The 24,336-nt window shown below is 35.0% G+C and overlaps 1 protein-coding gene and 1 pseudogene across 1 annotated transcript; both read right to left on the bottom strand.

The window, feature by feature from the left end:
- Nucleotides 1–1,174: 1,174 nt before the first annotated feature.
- Nucleotides 1,175–3,509, bottom strand: LOC149401129 (Serine/threonine-protein kinase WNK (With No Lysine)-like protein). Its single transcript, XM_089613840.1, has 7 exons — nt 2,968–3,509; nt 2,817–2,867; nt 2,386–2,511; nt 2,177–2,282; nt 2,044–2,085; nt 1,901–1,957; nt 1,175–1,797 (listed from the first exon to the last, which is right to left on the bottom strand). Exons 1-7 carry the CDS (start codon nt 3,093–3,095, stop codon nt 1,372–1,374), a joined length of 936 nt encoding a protein of 311 aa, XP_089469966.1. The 5' UTR covers nt 3,096–3,509; the 3' UTR covers nt 1,175–1,371.
- Nucleotides 3,510–8,068: 4,559 nt separating this feature from the next.
- LOC149401128 (putative polyamine transporter At3g13620 pseudogene) lies at nt 8,069–8,401 on the bottom strand (annotated as a pseudogene).
- Between the last annotated feature and the right edge of the window lie 15,935 nt (nt 8,402–24,336).

Genomic DNA, 24,336 nt, shown 5'->3' with positions numbered 1-24,336 from the left:
CCGAAATCCGACGGGAAGCACGACGGCAGTGAAGGAAATCGAGAATTTGACCGGGAAATGAGCAGATCTCTTCTCGGAGAAACGAAATCCGTCAGCCAAGGGTTTCGTCAAAACGAGGATCGAGAAGCTAGGTTTTCCTGAAAATGAGACCAAATTGGTCTTTTATAGAACGGAATCTGGTCCAAAGGAATCTGGTCCGGTTCAACCGGGTTCCCCCCGATTCTTAGGAATGAAAACGGTTCTTGTCTCTACCCTCCTAGGATCTTCTCCGGTTCGTTGGTTCCCGATCGTTTCCCCCGAAAAATCAATCCTTGGTTTGAATCACCATCGGATTGTATCAAGCATCTCTCTCTTCTGTGATTGTTTTCATGCTCAGTGAGTTAATTAAACCCATCCTTTCTTCTAAGTAAAAAAAAAAAACATATAAATTAATTCATTTGTGTTTTATAAATCACTATTAAAATATAGATTTTGACTAGGATATTAATTTTTTTTTTAAAAAGAAAGTGATCGGACCTAATTTTCACTTCTCTCTTCAACATAAAACTATTGGACCTACTTGATTATTGAATGGTGACAGTGGTAAATAGATGGGAATATGGGATTGACGAACCAAAAAACAAAAAAACTGATGTAAAGGTAATAAAGCTATAATGCCGACTTGAAACAGATGTCTTGTTGATTATTTGTAATTTTGGTGGGGAATTATAACTCTCCGACTCTATTAAAAAAAACACGCACATATTTACGCTCGAGAAAATGAAGTTGCATTGACGTTGCATTGACTGCATTAAATGCCATTGAATGCCCGGTTTCCTTTGAATTGCATACTTTATTGGAATATATAAGACAAATTTAATAAAAACATGTTTAAAAACATTTTAAATTTAAATTTTTCAAAAGAATTAGAAATTATGCATAGATTCTATCTTACCCCTACAATATATGATATATCCCTGAACTCACAAAATATGCTTTTCGCCATTGCGACCATTTTTAAATAACACAGTACACTATCATATACGGCAAAAATATTAGATATACAGAAATTGAAAAAATTCATCCAAAATCTTGTACTAGGATAGGCTCCTAGTGGTGATTCCACTAGAAGTCGTGGAAGTCGTGGGTTCAATCCCCACTGCAGTAAAACTGCTTTAAAAAAAAAAAAAAAAAAGTCGGAAGTGGATTGTTCCTATAATAAACTTAGTGAGATAAACATGAGAAAACCAACACATTATAAATCCAAAGATACGCAAAACCAACATGAAAAAAAAAAGGAAGTAGCGATGAAAACAGCAAACAAGAAAAAGTGTCTTGAAACTTTATTCCAAGATAGAAACAAAAAAGAAAAGGCAATGATAACGATGACGATCAGTCGAAAAAGGTGTCCATGAGATCGGGATAGAGTCCGGCGGAGTCGGGAGTGCGGTGGTGAGAGGCGGAGGAGGAAGAGGCCATTCTGGCGGGAAGAGTGAAGCTCCTCTTGAACTTGTTGGTCTGATCCGGGCTGTTCAACAGCAGCTTCGTGGCGTCCTCGTTGCGCCCCGTCAGCGCGTTGAAGAACGACAGCCCGTTCGGCCACTTTATGTCGTTCTGTTCCCCGCCCATCTCGTTCCCCCCCGCCCCACTGCTGTTTCCATTGTTGTTGTTGTACATCGCCGGCGGCCGGATCGGGAGGTTTCCGGCGACGGACGACCGGCTCGACGAGAAGAGCTGAGAGAGGTAGAATCCCGATTGGTACCCCAGCGATTCGAACGTGTGTCTCATTCTCAGCACAAAGTGAAGGTCTTCCGGTATCTATATATATATATATATATATATGTACGTATATACGTATCTCATCATTGTCATTATATTATACAAGTGGAAAGAAAAAAAAAAAAAAAAAAAAAGGACTCACAATCTTGCAAGAGCCTAATTGTAGAAGCCCATGGCCTGCCTGGATTACTGCTATAGTCTGTGAGTGTGTGACAAAATACACAATCAAATCGTTATTATTTTATATTTAATAAATATAGCAAACAAGATTGAGTTCATTCTGACCTGAATGCCTGACTCAAACTGATCAGTCCATTCAGGAGGGAGCTGCAATTAATAATACACAGAGAACACATAGCATTGAATTAAGAAGTTGAGTAAGCAAGTGATTAATGAGTAATTAGGGAGAGAATCAGACAGCATCAAAAGAGCTTTGCCAGTAGTTGGAGATGTTGGGTTCGCACTCAGTGGGCTCTTTGAACACCCATTTGTGGCACTTATCAGATGCTACTTTCCCCATCAACCTGTTTCAATTCCATTAATCACTTACTTGTTACTGTAATTATTACAGCTAATTAATGATATTAACAACTAATATAATAATAAAAGGACGTACCAAGTACCCACCCTTCTCCATAATTATAAAGCTGAATGGACATCTTGCTGAAAGACTTTCTCACTCCGTCTTCTCCTCCTTCTATCTCCTCTGACGTCACTCTCCCCCGGCAATACCCATCTTCCCACATCAACATCCTTGCAATCCAAACATTAATCAATTATAACCTCCTCTATTTATCAAATACTCTCATTAATTTAATTATACAAACTGTCAAATATTTTATGTAGCGTCTTAATTGTATTGCTAAAAAATTAGCTATTTTGCGCACCAAAGAAAAAGAAAAAAAAAACTTCATATATTTAATATTAGTATTCATCCTAGTAATAAAACTTAAAATGGCTATTTTCCATATCTATTAGTTATTTTGCACCGTTTTTTAAAAAAAAAAAATTCCTAAGGATAGCAATAATGATAATATAAAATGAATAGAGAGACTTACAAGCTACCATTGTCGTCTCCGACCTTGCACCCATTACCGCCTCTCACTCGTCTGCAACAAAAACACAAACACAACATGTGTTTCTGGTTTAAGGAAACACGAGACAACACAAAGGTAGAGAGAGAGAGAGAGAGAGAGAGAGAGTACGGACGGTCTGGGACGAATGGTCCAGAAGACAGAGTAAGTCCAGTCAGTGTTGAGACAGACGCTTCTGAGGGCTTCGTGAAGAGCCATCATCCCAACCGCTTCTTTGCTTCTATTCTCCCCCGAGCCCACCATCTCTGTTTTCTCTCTCTCTCTCTCTCTCTCTTTGCCTTTCTGTGTGACTTTAAGACAATTAGTATGTAATAGTATGTATGCCCGTACACTAACAAAACTCTCTCTCTCTCTCTCCCCTCCCTTTTGCTCTCTAAACTCTCTCTGATGAACTCACACAAACACACTTCTTATATTTTGCCTTTTCTCTCTCTGTACTCTGCTTTAGGCTCGGAGACATTCACACGGGAGGAGAGAGAGAGCGTGTGTGTTTTCTTCATTTCATTTCAACTCTCCATTTGTCTCATATTTCTATATTTTTTTTTATTTTTTGGGTTGAGTAACTCCAGTTGAGCTCTCTCTTTCTCTCTCTCTCTCTCTCTCTCTATTGTTTTTTCATTTTGTTGTTTTGTTGGTCCCAACTCCCAAGTAATCAGCTTTGGTAATCTTTTGACACACAGACAAATGGGTTAAAAAAAAAAAAAAAAAAAAAAAGTTTCTATGATGTGGTGGTTTTTGGATGTTTCGTTATGCCAATATATACTTTCACCTTTCTTATTTTAACCGCGGTAAAAGAAAAAGAAAGGTATTAATAACAAATTAAAAGTGGGGACAACTTTTTTTCTCCTTAATTATATCCATCTACTCCTGTCTTCTCCTCTATGCCCATGCAATGCAAACAGTGAAGCATGGAATTTTCCGGGTATTTTAGTATTTTACTCAACAAATTTAAGGATCATTACTGTGAGTCTGTGACTAATTGACTTTTTCTTAGTACTTTCGCCAGTTTGGTATAAATAGAATTGCTGTATTCAAATGAATTTCTATCTATACCTTTATCTTTGTTTTTTCAGAATAAATTTTTTACGGTGGATTTTAAAAAGAAAGGGATTGAAATACGGAAGAAACCGGAAGAAAATTAGTCAGTATACTGATTTTTGACACTTTTCAATAATGGTATAAACAAAACCATTAGATACCGAAAAAATCGTCGGTTACCGCAGAAAATTGGATCAATTACCGAAGCGCCGAAAACCACGTCGATTTCTTAAATTTTCTAATTTTTTTTAATGATCGTGGATCGAATTTTGAAAATTTTGAAATTTTGAGTCCATGGTCGTAGGCGTTAAATTATAGAGGGTTGATTGCTCTAATGAGTTTGTTGAGTTGCAAAACGTGGTGTATTATAATAAAGATATTGTGGATTATTTACATGTCTATCCTATGTATGAAAACACTTTTTTTTATATATATATATATAATTATGTGTTTACCGGATAGCCTCGTAAATCCAATATTTTTCAGTTTATCACATCGGCAACGTTAACTTTATCAGTATAGTTTATCATTTTTCTTAGTATATACCCCGATAAACTATTGGTATCTCAAGGCATACTAGCAAAATATGAAATTAGTCACTATGTTGGAGTCAGAGTCTAGAAGTATTGCAAAACTAGTAGTCTTTGACCATAATATTTATGAGCAATTGCCTCAATTACCATTATTTGATAAGTTTTTAACAGTTTCCCACTAAAAGTTTAATTTGACCAAAAATACTACTAAATCACTTGTACAAATACAGTTTTACCCTCAACAATTTATGTCAATTGTTGACATAGATGTTAACAATTGATATCGATTGTTGATATCTATGTCAACAAGTAAAGAACTCAAAACTCAAAGATGTTAACAATATATGTCAATTGTTGATATCATATTGAAGGTAAAATTGTATTTATACAAGTGACTTAAAAGTATTTTTGGCCAAATTAAGTTTTTAGTGTGAAATTGAAAAAAATTTATCAAATGATGGTAGTTGAAGCAATTTCTCGATATTTATTTGTGGATTTAGAGTAGTAGACAAACTTGTTTAACACGGAATACCAGAATTATGTAGATCCATTTATATTTATTTATTACATATATTTTTAGGAAAATACTATGAAAAAACTATACTAGAAAATATTTTAACAAAGTAATGACTGCGTAATAATCATTGAATGAGCTAATCTCAGTGGTTTATAAACCTCGGTTCTAAGCACAAGAAATCCCAACTTGAAATTTGGTTCTAGTTTCACTTCAAAGTAGAACAATGTAGTCATGGAATAGTGGCAAATGAAATTTTTGTTATGTCGAAACACTAGTGTATTTGTGTCCATAATATGCATTTAGGTCCGTCCGTGCGAAATTTGATAAAATACTAACGATTTATACTTTTCGTCAATGCGTAAGCCTGTCATTTATTTGGGTATTATTTATCGTCTAATTTGTTGGCAATATTTATTTTAGTGTTATCCCCTAAGTTACATTTTTTTTTTGCCGGATATCCTCTAACTCAATTATCTAAATCATATGAAGTCTAAATAAGTATAAATAATAATACTTTCTGAGTGTGTATAGTTTCAAACAAATATATATATATATATATATATATATATGTATATATATGTATATGTATATATATATGTATATGTATATTAATTCATCGGAGAAAGAGAAGCATCTTTTACACTATGGACCATGAAATCCCAAATAAGGCATTCTTGATCATTTTCAATGGATATAAAACAGTGTCAGATTTAAACGACTCGTCGTAATTCGTAAGTAATATATATGCACTTTTTTAGGGATCAATTATTGTAGTAAATGAACAAATTGTTTTTTTTTTCTGGTTTTTTTTTTTTTACGTGGCATCATCAGTTCTGTAATTGTTTGAGTATATATTTTAAGTAGCTTCTGAAATTTACTTTCTCATCAAAAAAATTTGTTTACAAACTTTAATTGTGAACTTACTAGTATTGAACCCTGTATGGTACAACTTACAAGACTACCTCTTTTGAAGCAAAATAAAATAAAATAGAATAAAATACAAGACTGCAAGGTGAAGCTTACAATTATGAGCTAAACGGTGATAAAATAATTACTACGTACGATATGAGGGGTTAACACCTTCTATGTCACAATTAAGATTTATTATTTTCATACATTGTCTCCACACAAAATATGTATATAATAAACTAAAATAAAAGGCAAGAAAACATCTGGTTAAGAGTGTTCTCTGATAATGCAAGCATCGAGACTATAATCTAATATCATGTCATGTGAGACACATTAATAAATAATGTTTTAAAATTAAGATATTTATGATGATTTTACTAAAACAATATAACAATAAATTAATGTAGTAAAATAATTTCTTTGATAATTTTGTTGCAAAATATAACAACATTTTTATTTTAGTAAATTAGATACCTAAATGGCACTAGAGATTCCACGGAGAAAACTCATCATGAAAAATTTTCACGATGGTCTTTTCAGTCGTGGAACTCTACATTGTGGTAAAGTTTCTATAACAGAAACATTTTTATCATAAAAATTATTTTTACGATGATCTATTTTGTCATGTAAACACAAAACTAATTTGCACCTCAGTTCATCGTGAAATGTTGAATTCCACGTGGGAGCAAAGTTTATGCGACCTCTGTCATGGAAAATCAACGTGAAATGGTATTCTCATCATTATACATGTCTTTATCTTATCATTATATTCGCATCTAAGTAATTTTGTTGTGAATCAAAGACGTGATAGTATCGATATATTAATCTTGATGCATACTTATACTAGGCTAATTAGAACTCAATTTTGTCATTTCCTATGGGCCCTTGGTTAGTTTGATATTTAAAAAAATCTTGGGGATCTCATTTTTTCAATAATACACAAAAAAAAAAAAAAAAAAAAAAAAAAAAAACACTAAAAGAGATAAACAACACAATTGGGAAGGAACGGAATCTTTTCCGGTCAAAAGTTTATACTTGATACTGAGGGTTAGATTTGAACTCTATTCTAATGGAGAATATGATATCATTTTTATGTCAGTTTTCTAAATTTTAAATTTAAAAGACTGCCATAATCATAATTAAATAATTGTACGGACATAATATTCCTTTTGTAATTTCAGGGACAATTATTACATTATTATTTGTTTTTATCAAAATTATTTATTTTTAGATTCTTTTTGTATCTGTTTATTTATTTTTAGATGACGCTATTGCTTCATATCTAACTCACCAAAATTTAACATTTTTCATCCAGTTAAAAAAAAAAAAAAAAAAAAAAAAAAAAAAAGAGGTAGATCATTCCAAGATATAAAAGGAAATTAAATATTACTAGCTCAATAAGTTATTTGAGTATTTTAAAGATGAAAATATATTTTAGCAATAAATAGGAAAATCTCTTACAAGGAGTGAGTAAAATACGGTTCTTAGTAATCCCACCATCAGGAGGGTAATTACGTCATTCAATGGAGGGAAAAAAAAAAAAAGGGTGTGTGTGTGTGTGTGATTAAATCATTAAAATAATCTCATACAATATTAATATTAAGGGAACTAATCAAAGAGTGTGTCACGTGCGCACGTGGCAGGGGCAGAAGAGTCCGTGCGTCGTCGCATCAATCGAAATCGTTCCTCCGCATTGACCGGCTGCACCCCACGACCATATCTCCATATGGGACCCACTTATATACTTATTTTTCTTGAATATGTTATTTAACATATAAAAATTATAAATAAAAAAATGACACATATATATTTTTAATTTAGTGGAATGTTGGGTTTAATATTTGGTTTTGAATTAATGATATTTTTGACCCCTCGTCTTTGACCTCTTTAACACCTTGGTCCTTGATTAAAAAAACCTGCAATCTTAGCCCATTATGATAGTCATTTTTTCACTTTCAGCCATTCTGTTAAAAAAACCGTCAAAACAGATGAAAAATGAATCATGTGTTTTTTAAATGAGGACAAAATCGTAATTTAATAATAAATTAAAAAACAAATCATATTACAATTAAAATTAATAAAATAAAAAATAATAATTAAAAAAAATAAAAATATCTTTCTTCTTCTTCCCCCTCTCTCGCGTTGCGGAGAAATTTGTTGCAGAGAAATTAATGATCGAAAAATAATAATTATAACCACATTAATTTGTTGCAGAGAAATTAATGATCGAAATGGACTTCTTGTTGGTAAGAGTTAAAGTGAAACCACATTTTAGATCTGCACAGATTCATAAAGAAGTACCACGCCACCGCGAACGCCGTCAGCGACGCGCCGATCACGACCACTTTTCCGGTGACCACCGCCATGATGTATGCCAGAAACACCGCCGGAGGAAGACACACGGCGACCACCCCCGTCGTCCCCAACGGAACCCTAAACGGCCTCTTCATTCCCGCCATCTTCCAGCGGAGCCGTACGAAGGAAGCGAGCTCCAACACCATGCCCATGCTGTACACGAAGTTCGCCGACGATATGATGTCGCCGAAGCCCATCAGCGCCACCGGAATCGGCACCAGCACCAGTATCCCCACCTACGGCGTCCCGAACCTCCTCGACCGCCGCGCGAACGCCTTTGGCAGAATTCCCAGCTCAGCCATTCCCAGTACCTTGTAAACAAAACTCAAAAGATTTTTTAGTTCAACTAGATTCACTTCTTTAACACAATATTTGCTAGATTGACTCTTTTTTTTTTTTTTTCTTTTCTGATCAGACTTTAAAAATTGATATTTTTTTTTGTTTATATTTATAAAATTAATCAGTGAAATAATACAATTAATTGTCAATAAAGTTTTCCAATTATTTATTTATTTATCTATTAACAATAATTATGAAGTATAATAGTTAAGGGTATTCTGATAATTTCCTTTTTTTTTGTTTTGCGCGTGAGAATTTTCAATCAATTTTAACAACAATGTTAACAGAATGACTGAAAGTGAAAAAAATGACTATCATAATGGACCAAGACTGCAAGTTTTTTTAATCAGTGAGCAAGGTGTTAAAGAGGTCAAAAACGAGGGGCCAAAAATGTCATTAATTCTTTGATTTTTAATAATGTCGAATTTGTATAATTTGTTTAATTAAAATGATAAAATTATATCTTAAAATAGATAACAGCGTCACAACTCTTTTTCGTATTGACTTTTCATTGATGTTTATTATAATATTTATATATAATCCGGATTTTATCATTATTCATCCGTCCTTACATATAATTTATTTAAAAGCGAAAAAAAACCGAATAACAATCACTGAATCATGTAGAATACAGAAAAAGAAAAAGAGGTAAAAATTGATAGTCGATAGTCATCAAAATCACTTATTCGTACGTCAAACCACGGACACAGGGTTACAATTCGAATACGGAGGAAAGCCATTTGTTGGGAGGTATGAGTTTTATTAGTCTATTTCGATTTAAGACTATTTTTTACTTCAAATTGAAAATTTGGGGTTGGGACACTGGTTTGAGGTTTGCTCGTTTTTTTTATATCAGAGTTAACGTTAATGAAAAGTAAATAAAAAGCAATTTATGACATTATTATCTATTTTAGTGCATAATTTTATCATTTTAATTAAACAGATTATATAAACTCGATATTTTTGAAAATCAAAGGTTAAATTCGACATTTCACTAAAACACGATATATATATATATATATATATATATATATATGTCATTTTCCCTTATTGAATATCATAGATAAAATCTCCAAGGAAATATATTAAAGGGGAATCATATTATTTTCGAGCTAAAAAAATTCAAAAATTGATGATGATTTAAAAAAAAAAAAAAAGCAAGAATAATTTTATTACATATAGAAAAAAAAAAAATAAGACTCAAGTTCAAGACAATCAAGAATCCAACACCTAAGAATAAATTTAAAGATTCACAAGTTAAGTGCTTGTTTGTGACTATATTTCTCTCGTGAAGAACATGGCAACTATCACATTCAAGCTCAAGTGACAGCCTATAGATATAAATTATCGAGTGGATGATGATATGTGGCTTATCTCCATTACTTAAGGTAGGACGGACTTGCTTTCACCGAAGTCCGGTTTTATTTTGTGAATTGGAATTGTATAAACAATACTCATACATGTATTAAACAACAAAATTAGTATTATTTAGTCGTGTTCTAAAAATGGATATATTACTTTCATATGGCCTTAAAATGACAAAATATATATATATATATGACTCGTTATGGAACGTTTCGTGTATAATCATCATATGTTTTTGGGTAATGTAAAAAAAAATCTTTTTTTTTTTTTTTGTTTTTTTTTTTTGCATATAGACAATGTTATTTATACGTATGAGATAGTTGGTTCGTCCATGCTTCTAAGAGCATCTCCAATGCAAGCAACTAAAATTGTTTTACATGTACTAAAAATAATATTTAATAATTGAGTTGGGTCTCACTCAAATAAAAATAATGATTGATTTAATATTTTATTAATTTTTATGAGAAAAATGAAAAGCATCGGTGCCAAAAGTGACTACAATGACATAATCATTACTATACACATAAACATAAAAAATGATGTGACAATTACACATAAACAACAAAGCAACTTTGGTTGCTTGCATTTGAGATGTTCTAACCAATCTTTAATATTTTTTCAATTTAAAGAAAAATAAAAATTGACGCAAAACATTTTGTTTCACAACTTACACCGTTTAGTGAAATAATTTTTTTTTTCGGAAACGTCGATGAAATTTATAAATTATAAAATTTCTTGAAAATAAATTCATTGAAAATAAATATCACCATTGAAGAATAATATTTTCATTTAAAACCATATTTTTTCTTACAAAAATCAAGACATAAATTTATTTATCAGATAATTGGCTGCGTAGCCATCTAAAACACTAGCAATTTGGTTTTAGCCAACCTTTCGTTAATTTGTAAATAGCCATATTGCTTACGTGGCAGCTTATTAATTGAATTTAGTTTACACTTTTGCCCTTATTTAATTCGGCAGATTTTTTTAATTAGGCAGTTTTTTTTTTAATTTCGAATCAAATATTGAAACCGAATAGGGAAGTTTTCAAATTTGAAATTTGAATTTTCCAGCAGATTTTGAAAGTTTCCAGCGCATTTATTGTTATGTATTTTGAAGTTTTCAGCGTTGACTTTAGTTAATTAGTTTCTATTTTCGTGGCAATTCATTTTGGATAAAATCTGTAAATATATTCTTCATTTATTGATATTATTTTGTCTTCCATATATTCATAATTTTAGAACGTTCAAAATATTTTCAGAATTTTTTTCAGTTTATTTACACGAATATACTGTAAATATGTTTTGTATTTACAATGAATATACTGTAAATATGCTTTGTATTTACACGGATATACTGTAAATATGCTTTATATTTACACGAATATACTGTAAATATGTTTTGTATTTACACGAATATACTGTAAATATGCTTGTATTTACACGAATATACACCATCCGAACAAAAACGAATCATCCTATTCTGTACAACCAAATAACCATTGAAACTCATCTTCCCGTCACGCAAATCACTGACCCATCTTCCTTCTTTTCTGTAAACAAACAATTAATTGCTTCTAAAAAATATTAATATTAACCGCTTCTCAAACAAATCGAACTAAATCCGCCTTCCTCAACACCAACACACGACGCCCCAGACTTTGCCAAATAACCAGAGCCTGCGATTGAAATTCAGCCTTCAATTTTAACCAACAAAAATCAATTCAACAGCTTCAATTCATCCAAACCCGTCAGACCAAACAGGGAGCACGAGAGAAAAAAAAATCAACGACAAAGCTTAACCAAACAAGAACGATACAATCAGCCATTAGTCCCACCCTACACATTTCACCTTCTAAATACCATGACGAACTCAATTTCATCAAAATTACAAACACATCAACATAGATCTAGCCCTTTTTATTTCCATAACGTACCTCGAGCAAAACAGAGCATCTCCGACCACCGATCGGAGGAATTTCATGAGGGCTTTTGTTACCCATGTCATGAACTTCATTTTTATACCGACGGTGAAGACCACCTCCCTCCGGTGATCGGAAAACTCAACATTGGGGCGGAGGTCTTTTCCGGCAATCTCCCACGACAATGAACCGAAATTTTTAGAAAGCATGATGGGTGTTTTCTTGAACCTCTCTTCGACACGAGTTCATAGTACTTGGAATCACCCAAATCGGAGCTCAAACGATAGAGATATGATCAATTGAAGTTTTGAGGAAAAAAAAAAATGAAATGAAATTTTGGAGAGAAAGAGAGAGAAAGAGAGTGACGGGAAGAGGAAGAAGAAGCCTTTTAAATTTAACAAAAAGCCCGGTCAAAGTATGACCAAGAAAAGAGAAAAAAAATTAATTAATGATCTTAATGATGCTCCTCGATAACCGCGAGCAGTTATTATCCGAATATTTTGTTTTAAATATTTTTATTTTCAGCATGTTAATGGGCGGGAACAGTTGAGGTTATTTTGGTATTTTGATGTTGTGTAAATAAATGGGTCTGGCTATTAACCCGAAATTGACCAAATGATGGTCAAATCCAAAACCGTCTAAACTGGGAGACTATTTAGCTATATAACCATTTATTTATTATTTCTATTTAATCGATATGTTTGTAATTTAATAAAAGTATACCGATATTTTTGGAAATTATATGTACACACATATATATAAGGACTCAGCTTCACTGTAAATTACGGTTATAGAGTGTATAATCATCTATTAATTTCAATATAAGTAAGCATTATTTTATTAATTAATTGAGTAATAAAGCCATCAAAATTTGAAAATTTGCTAAATAGCAAACTTTTTATAAATTTTAAATAAATATTCATTATACTAAGCGACACTGTTCGAACGTTTATAACATTTCATTTATGTCTTTGAAATCTGATGATTATTTATAATTATTAACGAATATTTATAATTATTAGTGTATTTTTGACTTTATTAATAAAATTTCGTTGTTATTTATCTAAAATTCATTAAATTATATGACAAAATTTAAGTTTTCATAGTACTAAAGAACCCTTATTTTATTTATTTTTTGAGACTCAATCCTGTAACTTGCTTTATCCTAGATCAAATCATCAATTTGGTTAAACTAATAAACTTAAAAAAAAACATTAAATACATGTTTATCGTTGAGCCAACTTTAAATACAACTTTTCTTGTCGTGTTCAAAGACTAAACAATTTAGCCGCCCAACTTTTTTCAAAGATCGATTTGAGATGATGTTTCTTGTCCATAAATTTTATTTACCTATTATTATATCGACTCGTTATCAGCTTTGTCTCTTTAGTTTGAAAACTAACAATAAATCTATAGTAAATTAAAGACAATCATCAATAAATCACTTTTCGGATAGTATTGCCAATTATCGTACAAAAGTTTTCAAATTATTGTTCTATATATGTAACATTCATTTTTCTTTGATTTTCATAATTATTATCGTCTACATTATATATACATCATGAACATTTGTAACATGATTTTTTTTATATAAGAGGAAATTTTATCAGTTGTCAAATGGACTTGAAATTTAAAACAAAACGCAACACTAAATAGTAAAAGGAATAGATTTACGGATCAATATTCACGACATTGTCAGAGTCAAACCTCTATCTCTAACCTTCAATAAGTCAACGATATAGCTTTTTCACTAGGTTTTAGGTTTATCTACGTTAATCTACTTTAGCAAGACAGTTACGTAAGCACATAATAATTTACTACCTAGATGTCGTGTTAGCAACCGTTACTAATTAATTCTTAATAGTGTATATACAGGGAGGGCTGATTAGGGAAGGTTAATTTGTAACAAAAAAATTCAGGGGGGCTGATTTGTAAATTCTGAAGATAAAAAAATGTAAAAATAAAATTAAAAATGAGTAAAAAGTGCAAAAAAAGAATTTTTGAGGGGGGCTATAACCCCCCTCTCACTCTTACTCTTACTCTTATGTGGTTTCGTGTCTATATATATATGTATTAAAGCTAAAAAGCATATGTAAATCATTTGATTAGTAATAATAGGTAATGACATACAAAATGTGTTTGAGTACACGTAAAACATGATATAAAATTAATATAAAAACTTTTAGTTCGATATATATGCATTAACTCTATCAGATATTCTCTAACTCTTAAGCTATATACAATGTATATGTACCTTAAAAAGTTATATTAAGTCTAAAAATTACATGCATGAATCGACACAAATAGGTTTTACACACGTGGCCTACATACGAAATGTTAATACCGAAAAATGGATCAACACTTGAACCGGCCGCGATTTGATCTAGAGCCGGATTTTTTTTATATGATCGCGCGGTAGTCGAATGTGAGAGATATCTCAAAACTTGACGTCTCCACCGTGCCGAAAAGAGGTTTCCCGTGGCTCCTCACATGAAAAGAAAGAAAACGTGAGATAGAGGGGCGGAAAAGGATTTCTTCCGGCGTCCGATGCTCAACATTAGTCCAAGTGCTATGTGAAGTGGGAGAACCTTTGTTCTCCCTTATGAATTCTAGAGAGAGAAGGTCTGAGGTGAGAGAGATGCAGAGTTTTGTTAAGTTGAGAGAAACTTACATCAAAATGATGAGATTGGAGTATTTACTATCTTGTGAGCTGCTGACTTTTAGTAAATATTTGAGTGTGGTCCACTCATCGGAATTGAGTAATTCTTGCGTATTGTTATTCCGTGAGAAAAATGGTATATTATTGATTATAAGTTTTCCAAAACGGAGCTATAATGAACAAGAAATTGATGTTGAAAGTATGCTTAGAGAAGCACATTAATTGTTTGTAAACACAAGACCAAGTAGAAAAAGACTTTAGTCAATAAGAATGGAATTAAAGCCCATGAAATAAAATTTTGGCAAGGAAAACATAACCATGATGACTGGAGATCCCAAGAACTTGGTTCAAGGGGACAACCTAACTGCTGAGACGAAGTGATGTCAGTGTGGGGGAAAACTCCGGTCATATTCTTATGATAAAACGGTGACACCCGCACGAGGCTAATTATTATGCAATCAATGATTCTATGATATCTGATCTTCGAGATTCCGAATGAGTAATGCGGGATTACTTTTTGGCTAAAAGAATCACCTATTTGAGAGAGAAGTAGGGTCACTTCGAAAGAAAATTAATTGGGCTTAGTTCTTTAGAAACTATTGCAGAACCATGCGCATGTTCGGGTCCGAAATGAACATAATCATGAGAACTAAGCCCGTGGCAAAAAATATCAACAAGATTTATGTTTATCATTTATATACAAATGACTAACAGTTCAAAGACATCGCATCTACTGAGTAGTCAGTAAACATGACATATTTTCTTAGTTCAAGGACTTTGTCTACCTATCCTATATTGGTATTGACTGTAGAACTTATCACCATATTGAGTCATGTCGTGTCTTTTTTTGTCGTCATCCAATTTGATTCATATAGGGATTGTCATGATAAAGTGGAGGTTTTGGATAATAAAGAGTATTTATTATCATGTGAGCTGCTGACTTTTGGTAAATATTTAAGTGAGGTCCACTCATCGAAATTGGGTAATTCTTGCGTACTATTATTCATTGTGAAAATAGGTATAATATCGATGATAAGTTTTCAAAAAATGAAGCAATAATGAATGAAAAACTTGATGCACAAAGTAGGTTTAAAGAAGCACATTAATTGTTTGTAAACACATTGCAATGCGAAAAAAGTGAAATGCAAAAGTCCAACATGGAATGGAAATGAATAAATGTGTGCTGCTTATATATCAAATTTGTGCAAAATGGTTTGGGTTCCTAAGGGTGACCTAACTTTGAAGGGGCAAGGGTTTAGGGTGTTGAAATTGATCTAGGGTCAAGAAAAGATTTAACGCTTCGAGCAAGCGGCAGAATTTAAAAATTTTCTTTAAAACAAGTAAAACGTTTTTACTAACCTAGACAAAGAGCAAGTACATATAAATTAAAACTATTAATTAGCATTATATGTTTACTAACCTTTGAGAAGTTTGAACGTTGAGAAGCCTTAGGAAAGTTGAAACGTTCGTCTCCCCTCGCAGCAATATCCATGAACCAATATGATTGGGTTCATCTCGTTTTAACTTTATAAGAGTCAATTAGGATACGATCAACACAAATCAAACCATGTTTGCTATGCTTGTTTATTTAATTGCTTTGCCATGCTTGTATGCTATAACTCTTGTATCGTATGTTTATGGTTGTCATGGGCTTTCATTCATTAAAATTGTCTAATTGGATTAGGATAGTTAATTAATGAATGAGTTGAACGGATCGGAGAGCTTTGTCACCAAGCCGATAAGAGGCTAAGCTGAGAGGTACTTAAGAAGACCTAGTGTCTCACCTTCTCTACTGGGAGCTTTTCCGTGAAGGAATACTATTAGGATAATCAAGACTAGAATGTCACAAATTTCCTAATGACTAAGCTATATCGAAACTTATTGTTTTTAAGGGTAGCTTAGAATCACTCGAGCTTTTAATATGATTTAGTAAACACGAGTGTATAACATAGATTAAAGTTAATGCTAGGAAATTAAAATACTAAAAGTATATAGAGTCTTAGGCCTCCAACATTGACACAACACCGTGAGGATGAAAGATCCCCTCGTGACCGACGGTTTTCTAAACATGGTGGTCAGTTCCATTCGGAAGGGCTTTTCTGATTCCAATACCAAGGTTGTGTCTCTGACGATCGGTGGGAGGGTTGATCTCTGCGTGTACTAGTTACGCTAGTGCGTATGGGCTAGATTTCTTTCACTGAAATTTTGGGTCGACTCATGCATGAACTAACCGGTGGTTGCTCATGTGGCCAACGATTCCTATTAAAATGATAGTTAGTGAGCATAGTTATGAAGGTACATGTACTGTGATTGTTCACTAATCTGAGATGGTTCTCATTTTCACTAGGTGCACTCCGTTACGTCACCAGAGTGAAACGGACTGTGACTATTAGTCGAATTACCTTGGAATATAAAAAACTGGGTCTTTTGAATCTTTAGTATTTTTCCCCGTGCTTATGCATTATCTTTTTTATTTCCTAAATTTATATGATGAATGTTTTTTCTTTTCATTAGTAATTTATGTACTTGTATTTTATTAATTTCAGCATGACTTCGAATTTCGATCTCTTGAAGTATATTATGGATAACAAAATGAAGTCTGGTGAATGCGCAGTTCTCTATATGAGAAACATGTCGGATTGGATGAATCTAGCTGCCTTTCGGGGCACAAAGATTGATGAGGCTACTCGGGTTGAAATCATTATGAATTCACTCGCCGAGGAATACGCCGACTTTGTCCTTTACTTTCGTGGTTTTGGCCCGGATTATAAGATAACAAAGTTTCAAAACGAACTTCTTTCTTGGGGTGATGGTTTGGTAGAGTATGCTTACCATCAGGTGCAACCGAGTTTGGCACCACAGCCTCGTCCACCTTCACCAGAAGATTTACCATTAGAGAATGTTCTCGTAATGGAAAGGCCATCACTTATAGTGATTCTTGATGATGATGACATCAGCCCTGAGTCGTGTGAAGGTAATGTACCGTTCACTCACTTACATGTATTAGAAGCATTATATGCTGGAGATTCTCTCTCGTCTTGGATAATTGATTCGGGGACAACTAATCATGTTTGTACAACCTTACAGGTGTTTGACTCGTGGGAGGAACTGAGGGGAGACGAACTACAACTTAGAGTGGGGAACAGAGAGTCCGTCACGGCTAAAGCTTTAGGAATAGTTCCACTCCGATTTGGAAATAAATATTTGATATTAGATTCAGTTTATTTTATTCCTGGGTTCTGTAGAAACCTAATTTCAGTTTCTGAATTACTTAAACAAAAATTTTCTTTATCTGTGAATGAGAAAACTATGAGTGTTTCTTTGGATGGAAGATTAATATGTGATGCCTTATTATATAATGATTTATATGTATTAACTCTTGAAAATAAATGTTCATTTAATGCTAAAATGTTCAAAGTAGCTAAACCCACATCTAATAAGAAAATTAAACTGTCTAGTGATGAACAAACCTATTTATGGCACTTAAGACTTGGTCATATAAATATAAAAAGGCTAGAGAGGCTTTCAAGGCTTGGGCCGTTGAAACACCTTCAAGTGGGAACTCTGCCTGTTTGTGAATCCTGTATTGAAGGAAAAAGGATTAAGAGCCACCGAACCTCTGCAACTTGTTCACTCTGACGTCTGTGGACCAATGAGTGAAGCTGCGAGAGGCGGTTATGAATACTTCGTCACTTTTACTGACGACTATTCTAGATATGGTTTCATTTACCTAATGCAACGAAAATCTGAAACTTTTAGTAAGTTCAAAGAATTTCGTGCTTGTGTTGAAAACCAATTGGGTAAGACTATTAAGACCTTTCGATCGGATCGGGGAGGCGAGTTCTTAGACACTGAGTTCACCGATTACTTGCTTGAGCATGGGATTGAGTCGCAATTATCGACTCTTGGTAACCCTCAACAAAATGGGGTTGCTGAAAGGAGAAATAGAACTTTATTAGACATGGTAATATCCATGATTAGCTACTCTTCACTTTCAACATCTTTTTGGGGTTATGCATTAAAGACTGCCATGTATATCTTAAATCAAGTTCCTTCAAAATCTGTATCTGAAACACCCAAAGTACTATGGAATGGAGCACCTGAAGGTTTGCGTCACTTCCGTATTTGGGGTTGTCCCACTCATGTCTTGAAAAAGAAATCGAGCAAGCTGGAACCAAGAACAAACGTTTGTTTCTTTATTGGTTATCCAGAAGGGACAAAGGGAGGTATATTTTATGATCCTATTGATAGGAAAACATTCGTTTCCATGCATGCTACTTTTCTTGAAGATGATTATGTTAAAAGTCATAAACCTCGAAGTATAATTATACTCGAGGAAACTGTTAGACCAACCCCGAAGACTAACGTCCAAGGGAATCCATCTCCACCTACAATTGTTGTGAGAGTGGGAGATGAAGAAGAAAACACAAACGTTAGTCCAAGTGCTACACTGCCTCGTCATAGTGGGAGGGTCTCTAGAGAGCCCGACCGATATCTTGGTTTTGAAGCAAACGTCGTTGCCTTGTATGCGAACGACGACAACCCCGTGTCATTTAATGACGCCATGGTCGACTTGGACAAGGAAAAATGGCTAGAAGCCATGAATCTAGAGATAGAGTCTATGCACTCGAACTCAGTCTGGACTCTTGTAGATGCACCCGAACAAATTAGACCGATTGGGTACAAGTGGATCTATAAGAGGAAGAAATGAGGTGATGGACAAGTCGAAACCTTTAAGGCTAGACTTGTGGCTAAGGGCTTTACCCAAAGAGAAGGAATCGACTACGACGAAACCTTCTCTCCTGTAGCCATGTTTAAATCCATCAGAATTCTTCTGGCCATTGCCGCTCATTACGATTATGAGATTTGCCAAATGGACGTAAAGACGGCATTCTTGAATGGCTATCTGGAAGAAGAAATCTATATGGCTCAACCAGACGGATTCATAGAAAAGGGTCAAGAGCACAAGGTTTGCAAATTATTGAAGTCCATTTATGGACTCAAGCAAGCGTCTAGATCCTGGAACCAAAGGTTTGATAAGGTGATCAAGACCTATGGTTTCGAACAAAACCTTTCTGAGCCTTGTGTTTACAAGTACTCGAAGAAAGTAGTTGTTTTCTTAGTCCTTTATGTAGACGATATCCTCCTTATAGGAAGCGATATTAAAGTAATGTCTGACATAAATGAGTGGCTGGCAAAGCAATTCCAAATGAAGGATTTGGGGAATGCTGCCTTTGTTCTAGGAATCCAAATCATTCGTGATAGGAAGAACAAACTACTAGCTCTGTCTCAAGGTACTTATATAGATAAGGTACTTTCTGGCTTCTCGATGCAAAATGCCCATGGGGTGTTGTTCCCAATTCGTTCAGGAAAGTTCCTATCGAAAGAGCAGTGTCCTAAGACACCACAAGAAGTGGAGGATATGAGTCGAGTTCCATATGCCTCAGCAGTTGGGAGTCTGATGTATGCCATGTTATGTACTAGACTCGACATATGCTATGCAGTGGGAGTTGTTAGTAGATACCAGTCAAACCCTGGTCAAGAGCATTGGGTGGCTGTTAAGCATATCCTAAAATATCTTAAGAGAACTAGAGACATGATGCTTGTATACACAAGTAATGACTTAGTGATACAAGGATACACTGATTCTGATTTTCAGGCAGACCGTGACATGCTGAAGTCAACGTCTGGATCAGTTTTCACTCTCAATGGAGGAGCGATTGTCTGGAGAAGCGTTAAGAAATCTAGTATCGCAGACTCTACTATGGAAGCTGAATATATTGCAGCTTCCGAGGCAACCAAAGAGGCTGTTTGGTTTAAGAATTTCTTAGCCGAACTGGAGGTAGTTCCTAACATGAACAAGCCTGTGCAACTCCACTGTGATAACACTGGAGCCATCGCAAACTCGAAGGAACCTCGCAGCCATAAGAGAGGAAAGCATATAGAACGAAAATACCACCTTATAAGAGAAATAGTTCGAAGAGGAGACGTGGCAGTCATGAAGAACTCGACGTTGGACAACATTGCGGATCCAATGACAAAGGGACTATCTGAACATGTGTTCATGAAACACGTGGGAGGAATGGGCCTTAGATACCTGCCATATCTTCTCTAGGTCAAAGTGGGAGATTGTTAGGAATTCTTGCCCACGAGAAGATACTTATGTAAATTCTCGTTGAAATTATTAATAAAATAAAGTTTGACATTTATTATCTATTTGAATTGAAAGCGTTATTTCTTATTTAATGAGATTTATTAAACATTCATTATTCCATAGCTCCGTACCTAACTGAGTCACGTGCTGGACACCTGAGTTTGGACGGTGTGCTAAATCATGGTCGATGACTGATATACGCCTGGAAAACTATATCTAAAGTCATTTATGTGTAACACATGGGTGAAGACTGATCACTATGTGGGAGCATTCTACACTTGTGGTAAGTGTACGACCTGGACAGGTCTTGGTGTAGATGTGTCGTTTACCGACACACTAACCGAGGCGACTATGATGGTCACAGTGAGACTTGATCTAAATCCTGAAGTGATCATGGACACTGGGTTATGTTACTGAGCTCTTTGACTCATTCGCTAAAAGGCTATTCATGCTAATCACAACTTATGTCTTGAGAGTTTTCTCAGAGCATAATTCGAGTGGGAAATGATTTACAGCTACGGAATCCAGCCTTCCTGAAAGAAGGTTGATGTTCTCTCACCTAAGGGTTGATTCCAGAACCGATAGATTGCGCTCACTTTCGAAGTAAGTAACGTTCGAAAGAATCTTTCGCTAGGGAAGCAACAATGCTTAGGGCTGATGATATGTATCAAGGGAAGTATAACGGAATAAATTGACTTCTCTCGATACGGGTTGAACCTGGAGGATCTTGATCACGAACTGACTATATCAGTGGACACTCGTCACGATGAGTAAATATGATTCTAGTATAAAGGAGAGTTCAGTCTTGGCTTACAAGGTGGAGTATTTGACCAAGATTAAACGAATCGATGGAAAAAGAGAAAGGACTATTTCGTCTTTTTCATCGGATTTGTTAAGCTTCTATTACTAGGTCCATACTATCCGATTCGGCTCTGATAAAAGGCGGATAAGAACTTTCGTATAATAATGTTTATCATTATTAATCTCACTTGCTGTAATTGTGATTGACAACATTAATTCTGGAAAATGGGCATTCGCAGAATTAAATAAATATTTATGGTAGAATAGTTTATTTATTGTTTGATCAAGTAAATAAAAAATTATTAATTATTTGTTTATTGTTGGACCAAGTAAATAAATGATTAATTGAGTTTTAAGCAATTGGGCCTGAACACATGGAAAAATCGAATTGGGAATTTTGGCATAGGATTTGCGCAAATCCCCTTGGCCGTGTGCCATCAAATCCGATTTTTTCAATATTGGTATTTACCAATATTTTCTCTTTAGTTGTTTAAATAAAGGAGAGAGAATAATATATGATATTGTCCTATATTTTCTCCTTATTTAAAGGAAAGTATTTAGGAGAATATATGAGAATATATTTAAAGGGAAATAATATATTCTCCTTTATTCTCTCACTAAATAATATATTCTCTATTTAAATAGAGAATAATATTCCATAGATATTGATATGATGGATGGGAGAAAAAGTAGGATTCACTTGTTGAGATCCAATGACCTAGATTTAATCCACTAGTGTGAACACAATAAAATGAAATAAAATATTCTGGAAGATTCCATGAATATCTCCTTTTACTACTATAAATAGGGGTTCATGAGAAGGCAAAAATATGCAATTATTTTGTGAAAATTTTGTGCATCACTAGCCTCCCTTGGCCGTGCATCTGCCTCTCCCTCCCCTCGGAAATTCGTTTCCATTCTTAGTAAAATAAGAGAGAGATCTCGGAACACCTAGTTTCGTGATCTAGTGAGATAAAGACTGTGCCCACTCATCTTTCTTATTCGTCTCGGAGATTACGTTTTGGAAGACTAAGGTGTCATCCTCGAGTCCTTCATCAAGACGACGCAAGGAGTACACGATTGGATTATGAGCATTTTGTAGCTGAACCGAAAATCAATGTAAGTACTCGTTTACTCTTATATCGGTTGCTTGACTTATATGCTCTCGTATAATTTTAATTAAAGTAAATCTAGATCTTATCATATAATCATTGATTTAATTAGCTCATGATTAGCGTAATTAATTACTTTTCCGCATTAATATGGTTATATGGGGGAATCAATCCCCGACACCCGCGAGCTAGTGATGACCTGTTCCGCGTCGACATGTGTAACTCCATAATCAACGACTACGCTCACCAATCCACCGATTCACTATAGGTATGCCTTCTAAACTCAATGGATTTTTCTAATGACTTGTTGAAATGTGAAGCTTTAGATGAGGCAAAATACATGGATAGTTTTGAGCCTAACCGAAAGAAGTACTTTGAGAGTTTGGGGGAGAGACCACCACGAGTCCTTCCGTCAATCCAGAAGGCACCTGAGCTCGAGCTCAAGGAGTTGCCATCACATCTCCGATACTCTTACTTAGGAGATGAGTCTACACTCCCAGTGATCATTTCCGCCCACTTGAGCAAGACGGAGGAAAAGAAACTTTTGGAGGTGTTGCGAAGTCACAAGACCGCTTTAGGATGGACTTTGTCCGACATCAAGGGCATTAGTTCATCCTATTGCACGCACCGAATCCACATGGAAGACGGTCATCGCCCCTCGGTCGAGCATCAACGGCGACTCAACCCGGTGATGAAAGAAGGGGTGATGAAGGAAATTTTAAAGTGGCTTGACGCCGGAGTCATCTACGCCATCTCCGATAGCCCTTGGGTGAGTCCGGTTCAATGTGTGCCAAAGAAAGGAGGAATAACGGTGGTGAAGAACTCCAACAATGAACTCATTCCGACTCGGACAGTGACCGGTCACCGCATTTGCATGGATTATCGAAAGCTCAACAATGCAATCCGAAAGGACCACTTCCCGTTGCCTTTCATCGACCAAATGCTCGACCGCCTCGCCGGCCACAACTACTATTGCTTCCTTGACGGCTACTCCGGGTACAATCAAATCGCCATCGACCCTGAAGATCAAGAGAAGACCACTTTCACGTGTCCCTATGGCACGTTTGCTTTCCGGAGAATGCCATTTGGACTATGCAATGCACCGGCGACTTTCCAACGGTGCATGATGGCTATCTTCTCCGACATGGTGGAGCGTACCATCGAGGTATTCATGGACGATTTCTCGGTGTTTGATTCCGACTTTGACCAATGCCTTGAACATTTGTCCATGGTGCTTGCGAGGTGCGTTAAGACAAACCTCGTGCTAAATTGGGAGAAGTGTCACTTTATGGTGAAATAAGGCATTGTGTTGGGTCATCGAATCTCGACGCAAGGATTGGAGGTGGACCGAGCCAAGATAGAGACTATTTCTAAGTTACCTCCTCCAATATCGGTGAAGGGAGTTCGAAGCTTTCTCGGCCATGCGGGTTTCTATAGGCGCTTCATCAAAGATTTTTCAAAGATCACTAAGCCTCTTTGTGGCTTACTCGAGAAGGACGTGAAGTTTGTCTTCACTTTGGAGTGTTTAGAAGCTTTCAACACTCTCAAGAAGATGTTATGCACGACCCCGATCATCACCGCCCCGGATTGGGACTTGCCTTTTGAGTTGATGTGTGACACGAGTGACTTCGCGGTTGGAGCGGTTCTCGGTCAAAGGAAAGACAAGGTCTTCCACACCATCTACTACGCAAGCCAAACCTTCAACGAAGCTCAAATCAACTACACCACAACCGAGAAGGAGCTTTTAGCCGTGGTGTTTGCCTTCGACAAGTTCCGGGCGT

The sequence above is a fragment of the Urtica dioica genome, chromosome 4, assembly GCF_054948205.1.
Source record: "Urtica dioica subsp. dioica isolate 48M chromosome 4, U.dioica_male_clone48M_v1_H2, whole genome shotgun sequence".
In the NCBI taxonomy this organism is placed as follows: Eukaryota; Viridiplantae; Streptophyta; class Magnoliopsida; order Rosales; family Urticaceae; genus Urtica; species Urtica dioica.
The sequence above is the reverse complement of the archived record's forward strand: the minus strand, read 5'-3'. Positions and strand labels throughout refer to the sequence as shown.

Coding starts and splice junctions, on each gene's coding strand:
- LOC149401129 (XM_089613840.1), bottom strand. CDS start 3,095: ATGGTGGGCTCGGGGGAGAATAGAAGCAAAGAAGCGGTTGGGATGATG. Junction 2,868..2,967: donor TGGACCATTCGTCCCAGACC/GTCCGTACTCTC, acceptor TTTTTGTTGCAG/ACGAGTGAGAGGCGGTAATG. Junction 2,283..2,385: donor CTTTATAATTATGGAGAAGG/GTGGGTACTTGG, acceptor GAATTGAAACAG/GTTGATGGGGAAAGTAGCAT.